The sequence below is a fragment of the Ursus americanus genome, chromosome 2 (genome assembly GCF_024610735.1).
Source record: "Ursus americanus isolate L20-20 chromosome 2, mUrsAme1.1.p, whole genome shotgun sequence".
Taxonomy (NCBI): Eukaryota; Metazoa; Chordata; class Mammalia; order Carnivora; family Ursidae; genus Ursus; species Ursus americanus.
Window position 1 is genome coordinate 49,531,644 of NC_142128.1, and position 26,308 is coordinate 49,557,951.

Genomic DNA, 26,308 nt, shown 5'->3' on the forward strand with positions numbered 1-26,308 from the left:
TTTTTTAAAGTGAAGTTACAGGTAGAAAAATTAACCTTCTAATTTAAAAAGAAACAAAAGTTCCATGAGAGCAAGGACCATAATTATGTGTCAGTTTTGTTTACAACTGTATACTAAGCATCCAGCATGGAGCCTGATACATATCTGTGCTCGACTTTGTTGAGTGAATAAATGAAAAAACAATCTATCCAGGGGTTATTACTAATGTGATAGTGATCTCTTAAGGATTGGGGGAAGATGACTGAAGCATAGACATGTCCTTAATTCAACTTAATATTATACCCCCGTCATATTAAGGGGAGCATTATTGTCATGAAGGCAATAGAGCTAGTTGGTTTAACTGCACCATCACTCACATTTAGTGAAAGAAGTGGATTCCAGTTAGCACTGTAGAGCTCTGATTAGCTGACATATGTAAGTATAGTCATAATCTTTCACAAATAAAAGACTTTAAAAACATAAATTCAGGAAAGCCAGTGGTAAATGTATCTAATCACTTCAGCAATTAAACTGTTGACACTTTCAAGGCACTAATAACAGAAATGTTTCTCACTCTCCTAGATGCTATACTCTAATTTACTACCATAAGAAGACTTCCCTGTTAAAACAAGCAAGGCTACCCTCAATGCTGGAGGTACCTTGCATAAAATATACATGGTTTTTCCATGTTTAGCATAAAAATTAACCCTGAGCAAATGAAATTATGGTTTTACTCACTGAAACATAAACATGAAAAATTACCCTATAATAAATGGTTTCAGGTTGGTGGCGAATTGAAGCCTTAAGATGAACAGTCCTGGGTAAAATGATGCAGTAGCTGTGAACACCAGCTGGAGAATCCTCAAAAAATTAAACATAAAATTGCGGCATGACCCAGCAATTCTATTCCTGGGTATATACCCAAAAGAAGTAAAAGCAGGAACTCAAACAGACATTGATACACCATGTTCATAGCAGCATTACTCACAACGGGCAAAAAGTGGAAGCAACCCAGTGTCCACGGACAGATGACCAGACACACAAATTGGGGTATATACACACAATGAGATATTATTTGGCCTTGGAAAAGGAAGGAAATGCTGACACATGCCACAACGTGGATGAACGCTGAAAACAAGCTAGTCACAAAAGGACAAATATTATATGATTCTACTTACATGAAATCAAATCCACAAATATGAGTGGTCAAATTTGCAGAGACAGAAAGTAGAATGGTGGTTGCCAGGAATTGAGGGGTATGGGTAATGGAGTCGGTGTAGGATTTTCAGTGCAGGAAGATGAAAACGTTTTAAGGTGGACAGTGGTGATGGTTGTCAAACAATGTAAATCTACTAAATGTCACAGAACTGTCCAGTTGAAAATGGTTATATAGTAAATTTTATGTGTATTTTAACACAATAAACGAGAAAGATTAAAAGCACTGGAATTACTGAATATAGGAAACCAGAAAGTACCATCTGGACATAGAGGATTAGCTGGAGAATTCTGCAGGAATACGGCTACCACAGGTAGTCACACTGATAAGTTTAACCCCCTGAGACTTTCCAGGCATGACATTTATACATTTGGCCTACTCCTCCACATTCTTTTACTCTAAGGGTTCAGACTGACACTGCCTAGCCCACCCTAGGACACTAGCACATTTCAAAAGACCTCTTATCTAAACAAGGTGTCAAGAAAGGAGGAGAGCTTCCACTCAAACACTTGTCACCAGGACTGAACAGACCTTCACATTTCAAAGGTGAATTTAGCTCGGCACTCCAGAGAAAATACTACTAGGCTGTTGGTAGGCATTTGTCCTATTCACATGCATAACAGATTCAAGACCAAACATTCATGTCACTGCATTCTTTTGACCCATCGGGCTTCTTAGTCTTTGAAAAAAAGAATTAGGCAAACTGTGATCTCAAATGATTCCATGTTTTTTTGTTTTCCTTCCTAAAAATCACATAATAGTTGGCAAAGCAGAAGAGAGCAAAGAAAGAATAAGGTACACCAGTATGAACTCCAAATGGATCAGCTCATCATTTAATGCAAAGAATGAAACCAAAAAAGTACTGATAGGAAACAAAGATGAATTTCCTTTTAACTTTGGAATGCAGAAGAACTTTCTAGCCATAATTCAAAATTCAAAAGCCATAAAAGACAAATTTGATCGAAAAAGAAAAAAAAATCCAGCAAACAAATAAAATTTTACATTGCAAAAATCATTGTAAGTAAAACGAAACACAAATGACAAGCTGGAAAAATTATGTGCGACTTACAGCACCCAGAGAGCTAACCTCCTACATTAAGAGCTAAAAATTCAGAAAAAGACCAACAACCCAATAGAGAAATAGGCAAAAGGCATACACAGTCTCTTGCCACCAAAGAAAGAAAAGAGTCTATGAACAGCTCTTAGACAAACGGGGATGCTCAAGCCAAAATGCAAATTAAAACTACAATGAGGTAGCAACTCTTATCTCTCAGATGGATAAAAACTCAAAAGCGATTTCTGTGGGTGAGGCTGGCAGAAACATGCCTTTTCATACCTGGCTCTTGGGAATAAAAAATGGTAAAACCCCAGTTTGCCAAGTTCATAAATTCACACTTTGGTGTAGCCCCTACTATTTGTTTAACATACACTTTTCAGGTGCATACTAGGTACTATATATAGCTACACAGGTACTTTAAGGGATATATAGACAATTAAGAAATCACTACCTTGAAAGAGCTGGAGAGGAAAGGAGAAAATATAGATAAAAATAACAAGCAAAGACAGATAAACAAAAACTCCTTTAATAATATGATGAAGAATATGACCAATCATTATGGAAACTTGAATCATTCTATATTAGTTTCCCCATCACTCGCTTCACTTTATATCCCCAACAAAGCAAACAAAAAACCCCAATTCATTATGTTCTTTTAAAACTACTTTATGCCACAGTGTATATCTGAAACCAAGTGGCCTACTTCTTTGCCTAAGGATGGCCTCACTGGGGAAATCACAGTAAGTCTATAATTTGAATTTCTGAAAGCCTCCTATTTTATGGCTGCTCATTTCACAGGCATCTTCACAATTACCATGTAACCTAAGATCCTAAAATGCAAATAAAACAACAAAACAGAAAACGGAAATAGCGAGCTAACAAGCATTTTAATTCAAAGAGAGAAGCATACTTTTCATAGTAACACTTCAAATGCAAAGGTATGTCAGACTGGACAGAAGTTCACAATCCTCCAGTACATATGCTAACAATTACTGAGGAACAGGTACAGAAACCATATGTAGCTAGTAAAATAAAAAATTATGAAAGTAGGTCACTTCGGTGATTTTTCTAAAATTTTTAATATATTAGAATACCTTGTTTAAAACTGGGGTAATAAAATTAACCGCCCAAGACGAGCACCACTCAGGATGTGGCAACAAGTCAGAACTCACCGTTGATCTTGGGGAGGAGAACCATATACCAAAAGAAAGAAATCTCTCAAATACAACACTGTTATATTAGCTATGCAAGCTATAGCTCTTCTACACTTCTCTTATTAATATTAGTGCATGCAATGGGACAAGTAGAAATAAAAATGAGTACGCATCCTTCCTGGCTCAAAATACATTGACTGTATGTGTGTGTGTGTTGGGGGGGGGGTTGCTGCCCCTTTCCTCCCTTTCTCTACACTCAATAAGCAATTATTTTATTAAGCTGTGCCAGTGTAGGATCTACTGTTCCTATTTTAACTTTATAGCACGTATTGTACACTGTGGTTCTCAGGGGTTAAGAGTATCATGCTGGTACACTGCGTGTTTTTATAAATAAAGGTTTATTGGAACACAGCCATCCTCATTTACACATTGTCTACGGCTGCTTTCATACTATAATGGCAGAGCTGAGGAGCTACAACAGTCTCTGCCTGAACCTTCAGGGATTAGCAGACTATGGCTGGCCCCTTGCCCGGTTTTGTAAATAAAGTTTTGCTGGAACACAGCCACACTCATTCATTTACATACCGTCTAGGACTGTTTTCATACTATAATGGTAGAGTTGAGTAGTTACAACAGAGTATATGGTCTAAAAAGTAAATACAAAAATATTTACTATCCAGACCTTAACACAAAATTTGCTGACCACCACAGTAAATGAGCATTGCATTCCTGATAAAATTAACTGCTAAACAAATACCTCACCAGACTGTCTGAAATGACAGAACGGAGTTTAAAGACCAGCTTGACCTGAACTTCCTCAATGATCATTCTTAACATTTATTTCACTTTAAAAACTCTACAGTTTTGATAGTGATTTCTAGGTAGCAATGTCCAGGTAGCAGCACAAATGGTGCATCTAAAATGAGTACTGTGAGCCGTCACACATGAAGTATTAATATCTGAATGTAATTTTTTTTAATTAATGATTTTTTATTATATTATGTTAGTCACCATACAGTATACCCCCGGTTTCCGATGTAAAGCTCGATGATTCATTAGTTGCGTATAACACCCAGTGCACCATGAATGTAATTTAAAGTAGAATTGCTCTTAGTTGCTGAAAGTGGAATGTATACATCATTGTGCTTTATTAATATTTGGACATAAGCTGCAATTAAAAGTTTCAGATTTAAATAATTAAATTTAAGAGCAATATTCTGGACATCAACGGACCTCTGCTAAACTAACAAGAGATATCTATGTTGTCATTGTCTAGGTTTCCACGTTTAGTTAGACTAAATGCTTCACTACAGAGACATTTTTGAAAGTGTAGTACACACCTCGGCTACACAAGAATACAGCTTCTGGTGGACATACCCACTTAGCTGCTCCATAAACCTCTCCAACAGCTCATCTTCTAACCAACCTACGCTTCGTTCCTCCATTCCCCCGCTCTTAGTGAGATTAGTCTCCATTTGGTCACCAAACCCACACCTGGGACTCTCGTTAGTTTCTTCTTTCTCCCTAAGTTCTGCTGCTTCACTTCCATGTATGTCTCAACTTTGCCCCCTCTCTTTCACCCCTCTCATCACTGCAACAGTTCAGAACATAATGATTTTTTGCTAGACAATTCAGATAGTCATCTGGTATTTCTCCACCTTGTCAGGCTCCTCTCACTCTATCCTTCAGAAAGCAGTTAAGTGTCAGAAAATGATGCCAGAAAGTCCTGAGACCTGGCTGCATTTAATCTACAAAAGGAGGAAGTGGGAGGCAGCCAGACAGAAGGAAGAGCATTCACAAACAGTTGATCTGGATGTGTGGGACATGGAAACTGCCAGGCAAGTCAGAATGGCTGGAGTGCTGAATGAGAGATGAAGTGGGGAAAACATTAAGCAGTAAGATCATGAAGATCTTTACAAGTTTCAAACTATAATTCCATTTCCTACTTATTTTCACACGCCAGGCCAACCAAAAAATTCTGCTGCTATTGACAGTATTCAGAAGAAGAAGAAATACAAGTCTCATGTGCCAACTTCCCCATGGCGATGCTTGCTGAATGGCAGTGTGTTCAAAAACTGAAATATAAAAAGTTCTTAAGCCAGAGACTTTAATTAACCCCTCTCACTTTTTAAAGTCCTACTTCAAAAACTACTTCATTATCTAAACTTTCTGCCTGAATCTTCCCCACTAATCAAATGCTAGGTTTCTCTCTGGGCTCTCCCAACCATCTATACTTCTCTCATGGCTCTGTTTTTTATTATGAATGTCTGATAATCATGGTGGCCAAATGTAAATTCTATAACACAGACTTGAGTATCTCAACTGTGAATAACCTAAAATCATCAAATTATTACATTTATTTGTGCTCCTGAAGTGCCAAAAGGCACTGGTGTATAATAGAGAAAAAATGATATCGGGGCGCCTGAGTGGCTCAGTTAGTTAAGCGTCTGCCTTTGGCTCAGGTCATGATCCCAGGGTCCTGGGACTGAGCCTCACATCGGGCTCTCGGCTCAGCGGAGAGTCTGCTTCTCCCTCTAACTCTCCCTCTGTGCTCTCCCACCCACCCAAGTAAATAAAATCTTAGAAAAAAGGAAAAAGAAAAAGAAAAAAAGAAATGATACTGAGAAGACCAAACCCGCTCTTCACTTTTGTATCTTTAGATGGTTGTAATGAAGAAGGAACCTAAGAGCTCTAAAAATGGGATATGGAAACATGTTTGGTTTTATGGCTACTGCCCATCCCAAACAATCAGTAATCTAGACCTATACAAATTTAAAAGAGCTTTAGAGGGGCACCTGGGTGGCTCAGTTGGTTAAGCCTCTGCCTTCGGCTTGGGTTGTGATCCCAGGGTCCTGGGACTGGCCCCGCATAGGGCTCTCAGCTCAGTGGGGAGTGTGTTTCTCCCTCTCCCTCTGCCTGCTCCTCTGCCTACCTGTGCTCTGTCAAATAAATGAATATATTCTTCAAAATAAATAAAGAAGTAAATAAAATAAAACAGCTTTAGAGGATCCACTGGGATTCTAAAACATTTCTAATATTAAAGAAGTAAAGGCTAAATTCAGGTGTGAGAGCAAGGAAGAATATATGTATTTAATACTGGATATGGTCACTCACCTGTCGAATTGACATGGTACAGAGAATATACAGAAAGATGAAGGAGCAGTCTGTGGTGTCATCCCCCAGCAGGTTTCGATGAGACAGTCCTTGGATATAGGAAAGGGGGGTGAAAGGGAGCTTTGCCACCACCCTGCCATCAAATCTAAAAAGGAAAAAACAAAGAATTGTTATTTTTGGAAGACTGACAAGCTTCTTAGTTCCAGGGAAGAATCTAAGACAGAAATAGAACTCTAAGTCCCTTGATCTCTAAAAAACAAAGAATGATATTCTAAAAAGAGACCTAAAGAACAAGGATGTAAGGAAGGGCCTAGATTTTTCCATCAATCTTTTTCTAAACTAGTGATTCTTAATTTTTTCAGTATCAGAAGCCCTGAACACTCTGAAAAATTGAGATCCCTACATTGTTTAAAGGTTACAGCTATCACTATTTACTGCTTTATAAATTAAAACTGAGGAATGCTAAAAAATATTTACTGAATCATTTAAAAGGTAGCACTAATTCATTTTATGTTAACACAAATATTTTTATGAAAAATAACTATCTTTTCCAAAACAAAGTGAAAAGAAAGGCTTTTTTTTTTTTTTCTTTTGGCAAAGGCTTTAATGTTTTGCTTAACAGAATACTGCTGGGTTCTCATAGTTGCTTCAGTATTCAGGCTGTTGCAATAATATACATAATGAAGCCCTGACGCCTCTGGAAAATTCCACCGTACACTAAAAAGAGAATAAGAATAAAAAAGGAAAATAACATCTTAGAATTACTCTGGCAGTAATGTTCATCTCAAGGACTTCCCAAGAGTCTCAAAGAGCTCTAGGAATCCCCAGACCATACTTTGAGAATCACTGTTCTGAACCATGGCACCAATAAGATTTTAAGAACACTCTTTTCTAAGACTCAGAGATTCCCAATACACACCCTAAACAGGCTAAACATTTCTGAATAGAAATTCATGGATATAGAAATTCATAGCGGTGAATGAAAAAAGTAGATTTTTAAAATGCATACACAGTAATCTGAGATAACTTTTAACATACTATTAGCGTTGGAAAGTATTCTTTTTACTTTTTCTAAAATAGAAATGTTTCTAAAAGAAAAAAGCTTAGAAGAAAGCTATAAGAAAATGCATATCAGTATTTATATTGAGGTGCTGGGGGTATTAGCTTCTTTTATACTTTTCTACGAATAAGTAGTATACTCAATGAAAATTATGAAAATTAATGTGATTAAGGATAGTGATACTTCATAATATTAGAGAAATGTATGACTGCATCAGCTAAATTATCCAAATAAAGTCTTTAATTCCAGTTAAAACAGCTAGAAAATTCCCTCTTAGAAAAATACTTGGGCACCTGGCTGGCTCAGTCAGTGGAGCGTGCGACTTGACCTAAGGGTCGTGAGTTTGAGCCCCACCTTGGGTATGGAGCCTACTTAAATAAAAATTTAAATATATTTAAAAAAGAGAGAAAAAAAAGCCACTTGGTATTTAGAATGTTTCTACAGAGGGAGAGGGAAAAGAGAAGTAGCAATACCATCATTGTCTTTGGGGAAAAAAAATCCCTAAATATCCAGATCAACTACTGTGGTTTTAAAGAGCTTCTTAGATAACTGTGCTGCAAAGAATATAGAAGAGAGTGAATCTTCTCTTGACATCTTCTATATGTATGCCTGTTCACTTACTACTCCCAACTGCCTTCCTAGTATATATTTACACAGGGAAAAAGGCTCAATCATGAAGTGACTTTACTTACATATGACAAAAGTTTTTTAATATCTGCTTGAAGTAATCACTGTCATTCTTTTCTACTAACTTCACGAAAACAATCAAAAGTACTCATTTTTTCAGGAGAAGATATTCCCACTCTCTAACAAGAAGTGTTAAGTGCAGTTGCCCCAGTACTTTCTGGTTGTATGCTATATACAATAAGCTGCTCGGGGCACACCACTCTGACTATAGTACTGTGCAGTTAGACTGTGAGAAGGGATGGAACAGATGTAAGCTATCCTCTCTTATTGCTAACATACAAACCCAATATATTCATCTTATATAATCATTTTACTCTGTTATTTTCAACCTGAAATTGTAACCAAAAAGCTAAACAAAAAACCAAAAACTGGACCAATAAACAAATTCAGTAAAGTTTCAGGACACAAAATCAACATACAAAAATCATTCTATGCATTTCTATACACTAACAATGAGCTATCTGAAAAAGAAATAAAGAAAATGATCCCATTTACAATAGCATCAAAAACAATAAAATACTCAGGAATAAATTTAACCAAGGAGGAGAAAGATCTGTACAATAAAAACTCTAAGACAAAGAGGAAAGAAGTTGAAAAAGACACATATAAATGGAAAGATATCTGTGTTCATAAATTCAAAGAGTTAATATTGTTAAAATGTCTATTTTACCCAAAACCATTTATAGATTTAATACAATCTCTATCAAAATTCCAATGGCAATTTTCACAGAAATAGAAAATACAATCCTCAAATTCTTATGGAATCACAAAAGACCCTGAGTAGATAGAACAATCTTGAGAAAGAACAAAGCTGGAGGTATCACTTCCTGATTTCAAACTATATTACAAAGCTATAATAATCGAAACAGTATGATACTGGCATAAAAACAGATGCACAGACCAATGGAACAGAAGTGAGAGCCCAGAAATCAGCCCACTCATATATCAACTAATATTCGACAAGGGAGCCAAGAATACAGAAAGGATTGTCTTTTCAGTAAATGGTGCGGGGAAAACTAGACAGCCACATGCAAAAGAATGATATTGGATCTCTATCTTACAACACTCACAAAAATTAACTCAAAACGAATTAAGGACTTAAACGTAAGATCTGAAACTGGAAAATTCATAGAAGAGAATATAAAAAAAAAAACTCCTTGACGTTAGCTATGATTTTTTGGATGTAACACCAAAAGCACAAGCAACAAAAATCAACTACATTAAATGAAAAACCTTCTGTAGAGCAAAAGAAACAAGCAACAAAATGAAAAGGCAACCTATGGAATGGGAGAAAAAATATGCAAACCACATATCTGATTAAGGAGTTAATATCCAAAATATAAGGAACTCAAGGCTCAAAAGTAAAAAAAAATAAATAAAAAAATAAAAAAAATCTGATTTTCAAAAGGGCAGAGGATCTCCAAAGACATTTTCCAAAATAAGACATACAAATGGGCAAGTACATGAAAAGTTACTTAATGTCACTCATCATCAGGGAAATAGAAATCAAAATCACAATGAGATATCAATTCACTTCTGTAAGAATAGCTATCATCGAAAAGACAAGAGATAACAAATGCTGGCAAGGATGTAGAGAAAAGGAAACCCATGTACACTGTTGGCAGGAATGTAAACTGGCGTGGCCACTAATGGAAAACAGAATGGAGGTTCTTCAAAAAATTAAAAACATAACTACCATATGATCCAGCAATCCCACTTCTGGGTACAAATCCAAAAGAAATGAAATAAATTCCTATCTCAAAAAGACATCTGTAGTTCATGTTCATTGCAGCATTATTCACAATAGTCAAGACAAGAAAACAACCTAAGTGTCCACTGACAAATGAATGGGTAAAGCAAATGTGAGATAGCTATATACACACAGACCCAGTGGAATGTTATTTAGCCATAAAAAGGAAGGAAATCCTGCCATTTGCAACAACAGGAATGAACCTTGAGAGCATTATGCTAAGTGAAACAAGTCAGACAGACAGAGACCAATACTGTATGATACCACTGATACGCAGAATCTAAAAAAACTGAACTCATGGAAACCGAGTTAGATTCGTGGTTAGCAGGGGTTGGGGGATGGGAGAAACAGGAAGATGTTGGTCAAAGGATACAAACCTCTAGTTACAAGATGAGTAAGTTCTGGGCATCTAATGTAAAGCCTGGTGATTATAGTCAACAATACTGTATTATATACTTAAAGTTGCTAAGATAGTAAGTCTTAAGTGTTTTCACCACTACACCACAAAATGATAACTATGTGAGGTGAAGGATGTGTTAATTAACCCTATTGTAGTAATCATTTCACAATACATATGTGTATTAAATCATTACATGTATATCATGTAACATATACAATGTTATAGGTTATATGTCAATTATATCTCAATGAAGCTGGGAAAAAAAAGATTTAGGGAAAAAAAAGAAAAACCATTGATGTCCTGTAAGTTATTCATTCATGTGAAAGTATCTACTATGCATGAGACCTTAAGCTAGCCATAGATATGAGAGGAAAAAAAAAAAAACTTCCAAGAACTCTTACTTTTAATGAATTAATTTTTCCAGGAGACTTGAAGCTTGTCATAGTAATAGCTAAGTGAAGTAGTGTCTAGCCTAATAAAGAAGAGTTGGGGAATGAAGGAAAAAGGTGCAAAAAGAGATATAGCTTATAGATACTATCATACCTAGGTAGATTATTTCTTTCAGCACACTTACTCTCTGGTTCCAGAGGGCAAGACCACTTGCTCATGAGTAGAAGCACAGGAAGGCATATTTTGGTCCAGTAAAAGGAATTACTTTCAAACCCTAAAAACTGCTCAATAAAAGTATATTATCTTAGAAATCCTCAGGCTCCTCACTGGAAATTATTAAACAGGATGGAAAATTATTTGCTAGAGGTATTATTGAAGGGATTAAATGACTTTTCAGATCTCTTCTAATTCTAAGATGGTAATGTTTCAGCTTTACGGAAATGATCCAGGATGAAAAGCCAAAAAGAAATAAATAGCTAAAAGCAGTACCTCCTATTACTTCTTTGGAAATCTGGAAATTCAAGTCCTTCCCATCTAACCTTAGGCTTTTTTCATAAAATATGCCAGCTGTCAACAAATTTTAAGATTAAAAGGTATATTAGAAATAGTGTATTCCGGGACGCCTGGGTAGCGCAGTTGTTGGGCGTCTGCCTTCGGCTCAGGGCGTGATCCCGGCGTTCCGGGATCGAGTCCCGCATCGGGCTCCTCTGCTGGGAGCCTGCCTCTTCCTCTCCCACTCCCCCTGCTTGTGTTCCCTCTCTCGTTGGCTATCTCTGTCAAATAAGTAAATAAAAAATCTTTAAAAAAAAAAAAAAAGAAAAAAGAAATAGTGTATTCCATTCTACAGTAAACAGATGATGGTCAAGGTGAAACTCTGAGAAATTACATTAAAATTGAATAATATAATCAAAATATGCATTAGACCCTTCATTTCATATGCCAGCTTATAAAAAACAGAGATATAGTGCTCACAGTCTTAGACATAATAATAATATATATTTTTAAATGCACGGGGCACAAAGACCAGAACAAAAACATGAATTATAGCCTAGCAGCTGTGCTCCTTGGTGTCTATCCAAAGGAGCTGAAAACTTATGTGCACACCAAAACCTGCACACAGGTGTTTACAGCAGCTTTATTCATAATTGCCAAAACTTGGAAGTAAGCCAGATGTAAATGGATAAACTGGTACAACCAGACAATGAAATATTATTCGGTGCTAAAAAGAAATGGGCTATTGGCCATGAAGACATGGAGGAACTTTAAATGGATATCACTAAGTGAAAGAAACCAATATGAAAAGGCGATATGCTGTATGAATCAAACTATATGACCTTCTGAAAAAGGCAAAACTATGGAGACAGTAAAAAAGATCAGTGCTTGCCAGGAGCTCGGGTGGTGGGAGAGAAAGGGATAAACAGGCGGAGTGGAGGATTTTTAAGGCAGCTGACCTACTCTGTAATGGTGGATACATGCCATTATACATTTGTCCAAACTTACTGAATGTACACCAAGAGTGACTCCTACTGTAAGCTGGGTGGTTATGATGGGTCAGTGCAGGCTCACCAATTGTAACAAATGCACTCTCCTCTCAGTTTTTCTGTAAACCTAGAACTGCTCTAAAAAAATAAAGTCTTATAAAAAAATCAATACAGCGCTTGAATAAATAGTAAAACACTTATATTACATGAACCTCCACACTAGTATTATAAAACAAAACAAGCAAATTAAAAAGCTCCTGCTGCCAATGTTCTGAATAAGAAAGTTGACAAAAAGAAAATAGTATACTGAAGAACAAAGAACAGTCTTCGTTCTTGCCAATCGGAGACTTCTATAAGAAGCTTGAACATAATGAAGCTTTTCGTAACATTTTCTTCCCGAAGATGCTGTATTTGATTTCTTTGACCTCTATGGCTTAAAGAAAAGGAGTCTAATATTTTATCTTGTACTGATGAACTGCATAAATAGTTAGGCACTTCAATACCAGTCTAAGGCCTAAAAACATAATCAACAAATAGCTGCTGAGTAATTATTATACAGTATATGCTTTTCAGATATGGCCCTTGACCCAAGAGCTTTAAGAGTGGAAAAATAAAATGGAAATACATAAGACATTGTGGAGCACATGAGACTGCTGTTCAGTGCTAAACGGTTCACGAGAGTGACAATACTATGAAAATTCTGCAAAGAAAACCCATGGGGCCTCTGCTGACGAGGGAAGTGCTTCGTCCCCCACATGTTCTCGTACATAGCTTTGAAAACTGCAGTCCTCTAGAAATTTCATAATTATCAAAGCAGCAATACAACTATTAAATTCATTTGGTTCCCATCTTTATTGATTTATCTTTATTATTTTGTTATTAAGTATTTTAACCCTCTTCTGGTTGTTCTCATTCAATTCAGCTTAGAACTAGAGAGGAGAAGGAGAAGGTGGCAGAGAAGAAAGGAGGGAGGGGAAAATTTGGAAAGAATAAGACCAAGTTATTTGTCTGATCATACGATTATCTATCTAAAAAATCAGAGAACCAAATTAAAACCTACTAGAACCTATCGGAATTCAGCAAGATGGTCAGTTTCAGAATAAAATAACAAAAACTGATAACCTACTTTTATACCAGTAGTAATGAGCTAGAAGATAGAAAATACATGCAAGACTTATTTGGGACGAAACTACAAAAGCACATAAAACAGACTTAGCAGAAACACCATGCTTCTAGGTGGGAATATTAAAAATTATAAAGGTGTCTAGCACTTCAAAACTAGTATATAAATTGAATAAAATCTGAGTCAAAACTCAAATGGGATTACGTTAGGGGAAGTTGGTACATGAGTGATTCTAAAATTCATGTGAAAGAATATGTGTCTCAGGAACAGAGAACAGTGCAGTTAGAACACAATGGTTTGTAGACAGTAAAAAGAAAAAGTTTGAAGAAAAGGTGGGGCCAAAGCATGGAATGGCATGAAAGCCAGGTTAAAGAGTTTGGACTTAAGTCAGTAGTCTGAGTGGCACGATGCTACCTAAGGACTTTAGTCAGAGACACATGAGTTACATCCCAGCTCAACATTAACTAGCTTTGATACCTTGAGCAAGTTAAATAACTTGGAGTCTCATATTCTCATCAGTAAAATAAAGACTATAATCCTCATCTCAGAAGGCTGTTAAGATTACAAGGGCAACATATATAAAGACCAACAGTGGACAACACACAGTTACTATTCCATCAGTAGCAGATGTGGTTATTAGACAATGAGTAACATGCTTTGGGGGATGGTTAATGTTGCAGTGACTGGAGGCACCTGAAGACGGAGAGCATCTAGGAAGCTACTGCCATGCCCAAGGTCAGGGCGTAATAGCAGAGAAGAAAGGCAATGAGCTGAAACTAGGATAAGAGCTGGTGCAGCATGGATGAAGAGGAGAGGGAAGAGGGAAGAAGAGGGAAGGGAAGGAGGGCGGGAAGGATGGGCAGATGGATGGATGACTAGACAGACATTGAAAGGTAGAATAAACAGGAACTGTTTACTGATGGAACAGAGGACTGACAATGTTAGAGATAACTCAGTGTCTAGCATTACATTTGGGACAGGGTGGACACATAAGAGATGTGTGCTGAAAGGAAGAGAGGGAGGGAAGCAATAAAGCTTTCAATTTCAGGTGACTAGAAATGAGTACCACTGAAAGACACACAAGTATTGGGAAGAGTGCTGCTTTGGCAGAGAACATGATGGGTTCCAAGTGAGTCTCGAAAATAACGTAAAGAGAAATAAGCCTCTCTGAGGACCAGGGACAGGCTGTTCTGCAGCCCAAGAAAAAAGCAAAATATGGATGGGGTAGGGTGTTATTGTTATAAAATTTCTCTCTCTCTCTCAAATTTCTCTCTATAATGGATCTTCTACAAATTACAAGACCCCTACATCAAAAAGAACAGTAAATTTTTAACTAGTAAATCAATATTTCCTATATAGATGTCTATTCTATTTGAAGGGAATAAGCAGCGTGAGGGCTCAGGCTGGGCAATTTTCTCTTATCTTCCATAGCGTGAGGCACAAAAAAAAAAAAAATGGCATGCAGCTTTTTGACCTGAATAAACATTAAAAATAGTTGAAACCTATAATATTCATGTAGTACACTCACAAAAAATTGAAAACTGGAGGAAGAAAAATCAACGGAAGGCAAATGAAAATGATTATTGACTCAAAAGAGAAAGGAACATGAGAAATACGTTATAATACTTTGAAGTTATGTGATTCTATGATTATAACCAAATATATTAGCTTCATTTAGTAACTAAACCAACCGTAGATTCAAATCAAAACTGTATGCCAAGCTCTAGTTTTAACTACAGAAAAGAATGAAAGAACTAGCAAATTCTTCTAAAAAGGTAATTTAACATTACCTCCTACAGTAAATACTGAACATAAGCCAAAATGATTCATTTCCACGTTTCACAACTTAGTTTACAAGTCAAGACTTCACCCTACTTAAGCCTAATGTTAACACTCTCGTCATTAAAGAGATACAGTCTTTGAAAATTAGATTTACATTACTAACCTGTTTTCCATTCTTTTTTCCAAACACTGCTGACAGGTTAATACTGAAATAAACACTCTCAATATTTATTGCTAATATTAGCCTGTCTTATTACAAGACTCTGAGCTATCCCAGGCTAAAATAAACGATGACCTTAGGGTCAGTAGAACACATTTTCATCTGGGCTGAAGCCTTTATTTGTTGGTGCAAGACTTTAGTGCTCTTCCTGTCTCAGTCATGGAAGCCCATATAGAAACGGGCAGAAACTCACAGTAGTTTGGAATGTTGAGCCCCCCACATGGACAGCAGCTGTTCTGGAGAGTTCCCCAGTCCCCTGACGGACTTTGTGGGAATGAGAAATAAACTTCTGTTAAACCACACACACACACACACACACACACACACACACACACACACACACACACATTTTCATCAACTACATTCAGACTCTCATGGTTTTGAGAATTTGGTTCCACTGTAATTGATTCACTAACTAGTATTTTCCTACATGAACCACTGACATCTTGGAAATCAGTAATTATAATTTTAAAAATTTTGATTCTCAGGGTGCCTGGGGGGCTCAGTTGGTTAAGCATTCGACTCTTGGGACTTGATTTCAGCTCAGGTTGTGATCTCAGGGTCCTGGGATTGAGCCCCGTGTCAGCTCCATGCTCAGCGGGAAGTCTGCTGGAGATTCTCCTTTTCCCTTTGCCCCTCCCCCTACTCATGCATGCCTTCTCTCTCAAATAAATAAATAAACAAATAAATCTTTAAAAAATTTTTTTAAAAGATGTTATTTATTTATTTGACAGAGATAGAGACAGCCAGCGAGAGAGGTAACACAAGCAGGGGGAGTGGGAGAGGAAGAAGCAGGCTCATAGCAGAGGAGCCTGATGTGGGGCTCGATCCCATAACGCCGGGATCACACCCTGAGCCGAAGGCAGACGCTTAACCGCTGTGCCACCCAGGTGCCCCTAAAAATTTTTTTTGGTTCACATTACAAATGGCATCAAATCCTTACCTCAGAATAGTACAGAAACCATGACGGAAGAAACTGGGCTGTGTATTTACAAATATCTTTAAATTTATTCAGTAAACATCTATATAAGCCCTAAAACCCTAAGGATATAAAAACTGTTACATGGGAAGACTATAAGGAACTTACAGTCTAGTAGAAGGGGACATAAATACAAGTTTAGTAAAGGAACATCAGATTAAGGAATAAAATAAAATGCTGAATCTCTAGCAAAGCAGGACTCAAATCTGTCACAAAAATCACACAATCAAGCTGAGGCTAATCAGAACAGACACACAGACATAACACTAACCTTAAAAATATTATTTAAAAAAAATTTAAAAAATATTATTTAAAACATCAGAAGTATGAGAAAAGTAAACAGAAGTTAAGCATCAAATTTAAAAAGTACAGATGAGTAGTTAGCCGGCTCTATACTGTCCAGAAGGCAACACTTTAGGAAGAATATTTGAGTATTTGAGTTGTACCATGGACACTCAGTAGTTAACTATAAAACCTTTCAGTGTTTGCTTTGCCTGGTAGCTCATGAGGATATGTACCCAAGATATGAGAGAAAGTACGGCAGGATGGAAAGAGTATTGAGTTTAGAATTACAAGCCAGAAATCAGGAGACTTCTAGATACCTTAGGCAAGTTATTTCACCTTCCAAAGGTCCCCTTCAGCTCTAAGGGTCTATAACTTTAGTAATCATTAGTTAAAAGGAAATTTTACATTAAAACCATCTAGATACTGCATCTAGTCCCTCACCTAAGTAAAAATTGCCACTCACTTCTTTTCCCCAAACTGCACTTCACACAGATTTCTATTATAGCATCCATCAATGTATTTGCTCATCTATCCTTTCTTCCAATAAAATTGATTATTACTGAGGGCAGGGGCCACACCTTATTTGTTATATGCTGATACTAGCACAATGCCTGGCACAACATAGGCACTGAACTGGTGGGGAGGGAAGAATGGACTGGAGGAAGGGGGGAGGTGCAGGGAGAGGGAGAGACAGACAGAAATGAAGTGGGGGAGGAAGAATAGGAAGACAGGAAGGAAAAGAGGAAGTGAGGGAAATTCTCATTCCTGTGGGATGATTCAGGTGGGCCTTGAAATGTAATTAAGGACTTCTTGTCATCTTTGGATAATTTCCCAGTTTCTGTCAAAAGCAGTTCCACAATTACTCAGATCTGCTATCTGCCAATTTAGACAACAGTAACTTACTTTATCGTTGTTAAGCCTCTATTTTAAGAGTCAAACTTCACTCTATGACTACCTTCATTTTGAACCAGTATGCTGGTAAGTAACTTAAAAACACAGAAGACATATTAAATTCTTTTTAGAGGCTCCATAATACCTGGGTCTTTAACTTATACATTAAAGATCCTTGATATTAAAGAGGGTGAGAAAGTTGTAATTGCATTCTCTCAAAATTGAATTTCCTTGATTTTGGTAATTGAAGTTATATAAGAGAATGTCCATGTTCTTAGAAAATATACACTTTAGTAGTTATGGGGGGCCTGAATGGCTCAATCAGTTAAGAATCTGCCTTCAGTTCAAGTCATGATCCCAGGGTCCTAGGATCGAGCCCCACATTGGGCTCCCTGCTCAGTGCAGAGTCTGCTTCCCCTCTCCCTCTGGTGCTCTCCCTCACCCTCTGTGGATCCCTCTGCTTGTGGTCTCTCTCTGCCAAGTTAATAAATAAAATCTTAAAAAAAAAAAAAATCCCACACATTTTAGTAGCTACGGATAAAGGGGCATGAACTCCATAACATACTCTTGAATAATTAAGAAAAATACATAATGTATGTATGAATGAGTACAAAGATGATATGGAGAGGCAGAAAGAGAAAGAAAACAGAGCAAAATATTAACAACTGTGAATCTGGATAATGGATATATTATTCTTGCAACCTTTCTGTAAATTTGAAGTATCAAAATAAAATATTACCAAAAGAGTAATTGCTGGGGGCGCCTGGTTGGCTCAGTCAGTTAAGCATCTGCCTTCGACTCAGGTCATGATCTGAGGGTCCTGGGATCGAGTCCCACATCAGACTCCCTGCTCAGCAGGGAGCCTGTTTCGCCCTCTCCCTCTGCCCTCCGCACGTGCTTGCTCTCTCTCTCTCAAATAAATAAATAAAATCTTAAAAAAAAAAAAAGTTAATTGCTCACAAATACACTTATAGGACAACAGTTAGGTAAAACCATATTATTAAAGGATACTCACATGGAATTGAACATTCCCATTAGGGCAGTAAAACAAAAGCCAATTGCAAACATGGATTTCATTCGGACCTGTAAAGAGACCAACAAATTGTCATTTCACACTGAAGAAAACCACTACTAAGGCACACCCAAAAATTTCGGTTTCATGTCATGTTTAAAAGGCACTCCATGGCAAAAAGTTGTTTATTGGCTAACCCACCCTCCACCTCCAAGCCCTTCTCCTTGCCCCCTTCTGATGAATAGTATTGGGGTGGCCATGTGACCCAGTTCTGGCCAGTGAGTTACAAGTACAAGTACTGAATGCCACTTTTAAAAGGGACAAACTTGGCCAGTATCCCTTTAGGTCTTGGCCCATTCTTCTTGCCTGGAATGAAGAACATAATGCCTGAAGACAAAGGATAAAGTGCCATCAAATAACCAAACCACCACAATCTAAGAATGGCTAACCTAAATCCTTAATAACAATACTGAACTGCTACCCCAGCCCAGGACTACCAACCTCTGGACTTCTTGAACAAGTAAAAAAAATCTTTATCTGTTTAAGTCATTGTTAGCTAGGTATTCTGTTACTTGCAGCTAACTTCTTAATTACATATGTGGTAAAAGTATAAATAAACAAAAGATCATAAAGATGTAAGATTAACAGTTGTTATCTCCGGATGACAGTTCTTTTTTTTTTTTTTTTTAAGATTTTATTTTTAAGTAATTTCTACACCCAAAGTGGGGCTCGAACTCATGACCCTGAGATCAAGAGTCACATGGTCTTCTGACTGAGCTAACCTGGGCCCCTGGATGACAGGTTTATCAGCAATTTTTCTCTCTTCTTTCTGTAGTTTCCAAATTTGGTCTTATAAACACTTAACAACTATGTCAACAGAAAAGCTTTTTTCAAAAAGATGCACTGCTAAATTACAGCCTTACTCAATAAGAACTGCAAGAAACACAATACAGCAAAGGTCTCAGAAAACAAAGACAACTGTTACACCATTCAGATGTCCTGTGTTAAACACACAGAAATTAAACAGAAAAATTGGTCAAGCCATATAATTAGCCTACCTATGCCTTAGAAAAACTCTTGAATAAACTCTACTCTTTATAAATGATGAGTCGATGGGTAATAAAATCATTTTCCTTTACACTTTATAGTATGCCTGACACACAGAACAAAAGGCTTCTTAAAGAACAAAGGCAACAATAAAGGCCATCTATAATGCTCCAACTCAGATACTGGCGTGACACAGGTCACCAGAAAACCAAAGATTCAGCAATGACATGAGAAAAAAAGAAAACAGACTACTTCATTTGAAACAGAAGGGCAAAGCTAATCAAGAACTGTGAGAAAGGGACAAACTATGACCCCCGAGACAGCCTGAGAGAGCTTCTCTTATTACTGAAATGAAGTTTAAGCCCAAGAGCATATTTTCACTTCCATCTGGTCCAGGAACACCCATGACATTATCAGGTGAATTTCTGAAAAGGTAAGGACAATGTATTTAACGCAAATCGGAGTCTTTTGCTATAGAACATTTTGTGGTTTACCACACTATTAATCTTCAGACTCTTACCATGGATAGGTCTCTGTTGTTATTTTTCAGTTTCTCTTCTTGCCTTTCTGAAAAGAATGAACAAACTGGTTAATATACACAATACTGAGAACAAAGCAGATGTTAAACTGTCACTGACTGGTGACTATAAAAGCACTTCTGTCTCAGTACCACTTAATAACAAGATGAGCTGAATACCTGTGATACTGTATACTTTATATTAGCAGAAAATTCAAATGCAGCAGAGCACCAAAATATTTATTTATTTATTTGTTTGTTTGTTTATTTATTTATTAAAAAAAAAAAGATTTTACTTATCCATTTGTCAGACAGAGAGAGAGAGAGCATGTATAAGGAGGGGGAGCAGCAGGCTGAGGGAGAAGCAGACTCCCCACTGAGCAGTGAGCCTGACGCAGGACTCAATCCCAGGATCCCAGGATCATGACCTGAGCCGAAGGCAGCCACTTAACCAACTGAGTCACCCAGATGTCCCAAATATTTCAATTTAAATAAAAATCTTTAAAGATTAATTAAAAATTACCTCTGGTATTAAGTGTCTTAACTGTGTACATTAAGATATACTTTTATACTACACTGATGGAAAGTGTAAACATAATGATTGTACTTAGGTTTCAAATATGAACCACTCATCTCTTACGTTTTTTCCCCTTTCAGTTTCTTCAAGAGAGCAGAGTCTAAAAGTAAAAGCCAATCAAGACAAATTTAAAATTCAGGTTCTTTCATATTACAGACTAATTACTCTAAAAACAAGCATAGTTTTCTAGGTAAGTCACTTAGAAAGCTAGAAAATTTCACATATATTTTAAGAAAAGTTGTTATATACACACAACCCAAACTGCTTAAAGAAGTCTCAACTGTACATTAATGCCCTTATTTGCTGTATTCCATCAGCGTAAGGGATTTCATTGTTTCCAGGAAGAAACTGAGGTCCTGCTTAGGGGAAGTGACTTGGTAGAGACCCCGTGAGCTTTCTATGGCAAAGCCAGCACTAGAATCCAAGTTTCCCAACTCCCAAGCCAATAATCTCTATGTACACTATGCTACTGCTCTCTTTGATCATGTATTATTATCACCAGGATTAATTTATTCAACAAATACTTACTGATTATCTACTACATAGAGGGGGAAAGGGAAGGGAATCTCAAGCCAACTCCCCACTGAGCAGGGAGCCTGATGCAGGGCTGGATCCTAGGACTCAGAGATCATGACCAGAGCCAAAACCAAGAGTCGAACGCTTAACTGACTGAGCCCCCCAGGAGCCCCACATAACTCATAAATATTTATGAAACTCTCTACCTCACCACCATGTCCTTAGGATTTCTAATTTATTTACCTATATTACTTCAAGTCTCCTAGCATCTCACTGCCACCAAACTTGCTCCCTCGAATTCATCTTCCACATAGCTGCCCATCAGATCTACCTAAAATGTACAACTGACCAGAATTATGATACCCCCCCAGCTTAAAATTCTGGCATGGCCTTTCATCCCTTACAAGGTCATGTTCCAGTCACTTGCAAGTCTGATGTCTGTCCTTGCAGCCTCATTTCCAATCCCTCACATGAACTGTTATGTTCCTACAACACCAAAGAAATGTAAGCTGCTATGTGAAGCTTTTCTCTAGATCCAGCGTCTTTGTTCATGAAGTCCTTTCTACTTGGGTGACCAACTGTTCCAGTTTTCCCAGGACTGTTCCAGTTTTAGCTCTAAAACCCACACATCCCAAAAAACTCCTCAGTCTCAACCAACTGGCATCTACCTAGAACGTTTTATTCTGTCCCTATCCAACCTCTTCCCGGCTACCTAGTACCCAACTTTTAAGCCTCAGCTCTCTGTCAACTCCTTTTTAAAATCCTGACTCCTTAGTCAATAATATTCTATAGAGCTTTCTATAATACGAAGGTATTCTGTATCTGTCCTGTCAATACAGTAGTCATTAATTACATGTGGCTCCTGAGCAAATAAAATGTGGCTAGTGTGATTGAGGAACTAAAATTTTAACTTCATTGAACTTAAATTAATTTAAAAAGCCAAATGTAGCTAATGGCTGCTATATTAGACACTGGATTAAAAGTCCTTTCTTTATGCTTCCAGAATATTCCATGCACATCTTTATCATTATACTAAATTTGTACATTCTCTTATAATGATCTATTTATATACCCAACAAACCAACTAGATGGCAGGTTCCTGGAGACCAAGGAATCTCTATGCCTTCTTCATCTCTGTATCCTCAGTAACTGGCATGTAGTTAGTTGCTAATATTGTAGTATGTGCTTAATATTGTTTCATGAGTGATTTAACAGTATAATAAAACCTGATCTAAAGATACAGCATACCAAAAATCCTTTTCTAGGGAAAGTAGTCCCTTTTTTGGGGGTGGGGGGTAGTCCTTTACGATGAAGCTGATAGCCTGAATAGACAGAAAAAGCACAAAGAGACTAAAAGTTGAGAGCAAACTGAGGTGACATAGTTTTTTTGAAGCTAAGTCCACACAGAAACAATAACCGTAATTACTACCAAGGTAGACAGTGTCTACACGGCTTAATAAGACTACAGCAGCACAGGATTATGCTATACACCAACACTACTATGGTTCCTGACGATTCTTCAATTCAGATTGTTATAAAGTACTACCACCACACACAAAGTAGTTTTAGTTGGTGTCAAATAATTAAAAAATAAATTAATATTCACTTGGTTTTGGAGGAGGTGAAAGATATAAATATTCACCTCCGACCTATCTCTAATAAATCCGTGGCACAGCACTGTCAGCTGCACAAGATTTAGTCAGATGCGAGAGCAGAGGAAGCTAAGACTAACTCTTAGCACAGGGATTTTACTCATGGACAGTAACAGCTGATTACGTCTGAAGCTACCTGAAAGGTGTGTGTTATATACGCTAGTGATTTCACTTTTCACTAGGGACCATTCCCAACAGAAGAGAACAAAAAAGATAGTATATAGGGGCGCCTGGGTAGTGCAGTCGTTAAGCGTCTGCCTTCGGCTCAGGGCGTGATCCCGGCGTTCCGGGATCGAGTCCCACATCGGGCTCCTCCACTGGGAGCCTGCTTCTTCCTTTCCCACTCCCCTGCTGTGTTCCCTCTCTCGCTGGCTGTCTCTCTATCACATAAATAAATAAAATCTTTAAAAAAAAAAAAAAGATAGTATATAAAAAGGTTAAGTTGATTTTTTAAAAAGATGCCTCTGTAGAGAAAAGGGACAAAAAGGAGAAACAGAATAAAGAAACAACAAACTAAACAAATATATTTAACAGGGAAACATTACATTATACATGCAAAATTTCATCTGAAATGAACCTGATCTGTTTGTGGGTAGGAAATGCTAAGATGCCTCAAGAAGCATAAACATTACAAAAACAAAGAAGTTAATATTCAAATGTCCTAGACAATATCACCGTCCTCAGAAATCCAAAAATGCGCATTTGGGACAGAGCAAATCTGATCTAATGGAAATGTTATCAGTAGGGAAACAATTTCAGCCACTCCCCAAGTTATAAACAATAAACTTCTAAATATCCCCATAAAGCCACATTTAGCTTTATATACCTTCCCTTCTTCTCACTAAACCCCCAAAACTGATGATACCTTGAAATGGCTGCTGGGGAAATGCCTGATCCAAAGTCTTTCCATTTTCATTTTTCTCCACTCCCAACTCTGTTCATCGCATCTCAGATGTTCATATTCATATTCTCTCTCTCACCACACATGTTCTTTTAACGCATCTTTTTCTTTCAACTCTTAGAAAATCATTGAACTCCTCTCTCTCTCTTCTATTATGACTACCAAACCTTGACTCTAATAACTGCTGGGCAAAGATTTGTTTCAGTTATTCATTCTCATTATTTTAAAATACATTATTCAGGTTTTGCAAGGATATTCTATTAGACACAATGAGAAGTGGAAAGTTTAAGTCTTTAAAAGTCCTTAAAACACCCTTTTAAAGTTTCTACCTTTTACTTCATGATTAAATCTACTTTCCTGGGGCGCCTGGGTGGCTCAGTTAAGGGTCTGCCTTTGGCTCAGGTCATGATCCCAGGGTCCTGGGATCGAGCCCCACATCGGCGCCTGCTTCTCCTTCTCCCTCTCCGCCTGCCACTTTACCTGCTTGTACTCTCTCTCTGTAGAATGAATAAATAAATTTTTTTAAAAATCTGTTTTTTAAAAAAAGATTTATTTATTTACTTGACAGAGAGAGAGACAGCCAGCGAGAGAGGGAACACAAGCAGAAGGAGTGGGAGAGGAAGAAGCAGGCTCCCAGCAGAGGAGCCTGATGTGGGGCTCAATCCCAGAATGCTGGGATCACGCCCTGAGCCGAAGGCAGATGCTTAACGACTGAGCCACCCAGGCGCCCCCAAAAATCTACTTTTCTTTAAGCCTCCATGGTTTAAATGAATTTTAAAATGTTATTTCACATTCAATTTTGTTTTTAGTTACCAATATTACCAAAAAAAAAAAAAAAAAAAAAACCACACCCCAAAACGAAAACAATTATTCCTAAGAATTAAGCTTTTATGTTCCATTCTGGGTTAGATAAGTTTATGGAGACTAGCCTGTCAATACAACCACATAATACGTGGTTTATATGAGAATAACCCAAGTTCTAATAAACCATATTGAAAACAGTACCTTTTTTCTTTTTTTTAAGAGGTATTCAAATAAGTCTCAATTTTAATAAGATCCTCTACAAAAACATTTGCTACTGAAAACTGAAACAGCACATCAAAAAAATTTTATTACAATTCAATTGTTGGAAACCAGAAAATCTAGCGTACACACCCTGCCTAATTACGCTCTAACCAAACCAGCCAATGATTGCTGTGTATTCCTTCTGCACAAGTTAACGGGCTTCCGATTTTTGATCTTAGGTTTTATCTTAATGACTTCAGGCCTCTCAAACACACAGGCGCCACTCAAAACCTATTAGTGCTTCCTTAGGTCAAATCAAAAAGTGGAACTACACTGAAGTCATTTAAATGCAAACTACAGTATTCCACAAAATTACTGGTATCAAGACAGAAAAGATACAAAAAAGACAGACCATATATCATAGATTATCAAAATATTATACAGTTTGCCCTAACATAAAACAGCTTTCCCAAGCTGCTGCAAAACGATCCTAAAATTACTAGCAAGAAGAAACAGTACAAGAATAAAGTTAATGTTTACATTGGCTCCATGTCATAGTTATTCTCCATGCTGCTATCCTCAGAAAGATCTTTATGATACAGGCAATAATGACAACTACATCTAAATCTTTCCACTCTTGATTCACCCTCAATTTCCTTCTGCTGTCGATCTTTTTGAAGCTTGGACAGCTGGTTGAGGTAGCGCTGGTACTGAATCAATCGTATCATGCTTTCCATCCTTTCTCTCCAAGCAGTTAACAAACTCCTTACTCCACCCCTCCTGCTGCTGCTGAGGATGCGGTCAACAAGCCCCTGTGGTTTCTTCTCTCTATCCTGCTGTTGGCATGGATATTCGGGTAGAGGGGAAGGGAGTTTGATACTAGGGTTGAGAGTCAATTTACCAAGGTTCTTTATTAATACTTCACAGATAGTCTGAGAGGCAGCTGAGCCTTCCTGGGAATTCTCTTCACTGGGTATCTGAGATGATCTCGGGGCCCAGACTGGGTAGAGCTGCTTTGGCAAATCCATTGAAAGCCTAGTCACAGGACCAAAGCTCCTCCTAGATCTTCGGGTTCCAGTGGGAGGTGATGCTCCAGACCCAATTTGCTATGAAGTAGTCTGGAAAGAACCTCATAGCCCAGAAAGAGCGAGAAAAACCCAATCTCCAACAAAACATGGTGTGGCAAAAGAAAGAACAAAACAGAAAAAAATACCTTTTTTAAAAAGAAGCTGCTTTCCCCTTAAAAAGAAATTGTGTTTCCCCAGAGGAATAATTCCTAAAAGTATCATATAAGCAGGTAAAATAAATGCAAGCAATTTATTCTGAAAAGATAATGTAAATTGTTTATTAGCAGGAATCTTCAGAATTAATACAGGGGAAAATCATGCCTTAATCCCTCCATTTGGTAAGAATTCTATACATCCTCTTACTACTGAATTTTGGGAATACAACCTCTAAGAAAGCCGAGGAAACTTCATGGAGAGAAGAACTAGAAATATGAAGAAGATGCATT

General features: G+C 37.4%; 2 protein-coding genes across 2 annotated transcripts in view; both read right to left on the bottom strand.

The window, feature by feature from the left end:
• The window catches only part of TMCO1 (transmembrane and coiled-coil domains 1), a 48,066-nt gene that overhangs the window by 10,134 nt on the left and 11,624 nt on the right, over positions 1–26,308 (bottom strand). The window contains exons 4-6 of the mRNA XM_045809665.2: positions 20,148–20,194; positions 18,584–18,651; positions 6,521–6,665 (exon numbers count right to left, since the gene is read on the bottom strand). Of these exons, the coding sequence (XP_045665621.1) occupies positions 6,521–6,665; positions 18,584–18,651; positions 20,148–20,194 (260 nt within the window). The remainder of the gene's footprint in view (positions 1–6,520; positions 6,666–18,583; positions 18,652–20,147; positions 20,195–26,308) is intronic.
• LOC148110627 (developmental pluripotency-associated protein 3-like) lies at positions 25,250–25,898 on the bottom strand. The gene has a single exon (XM_087856123.1). The coding sequence runs from the start codon at positions 25,821–25,823 to the stop codon at positions 25,332–25,334; it is 492 nt and encodes a 163-aa protein (XP_087712249.1). The 5' UTR covers positions 25,824–25,898; the 3' UTR covers positions 25,250–25,331.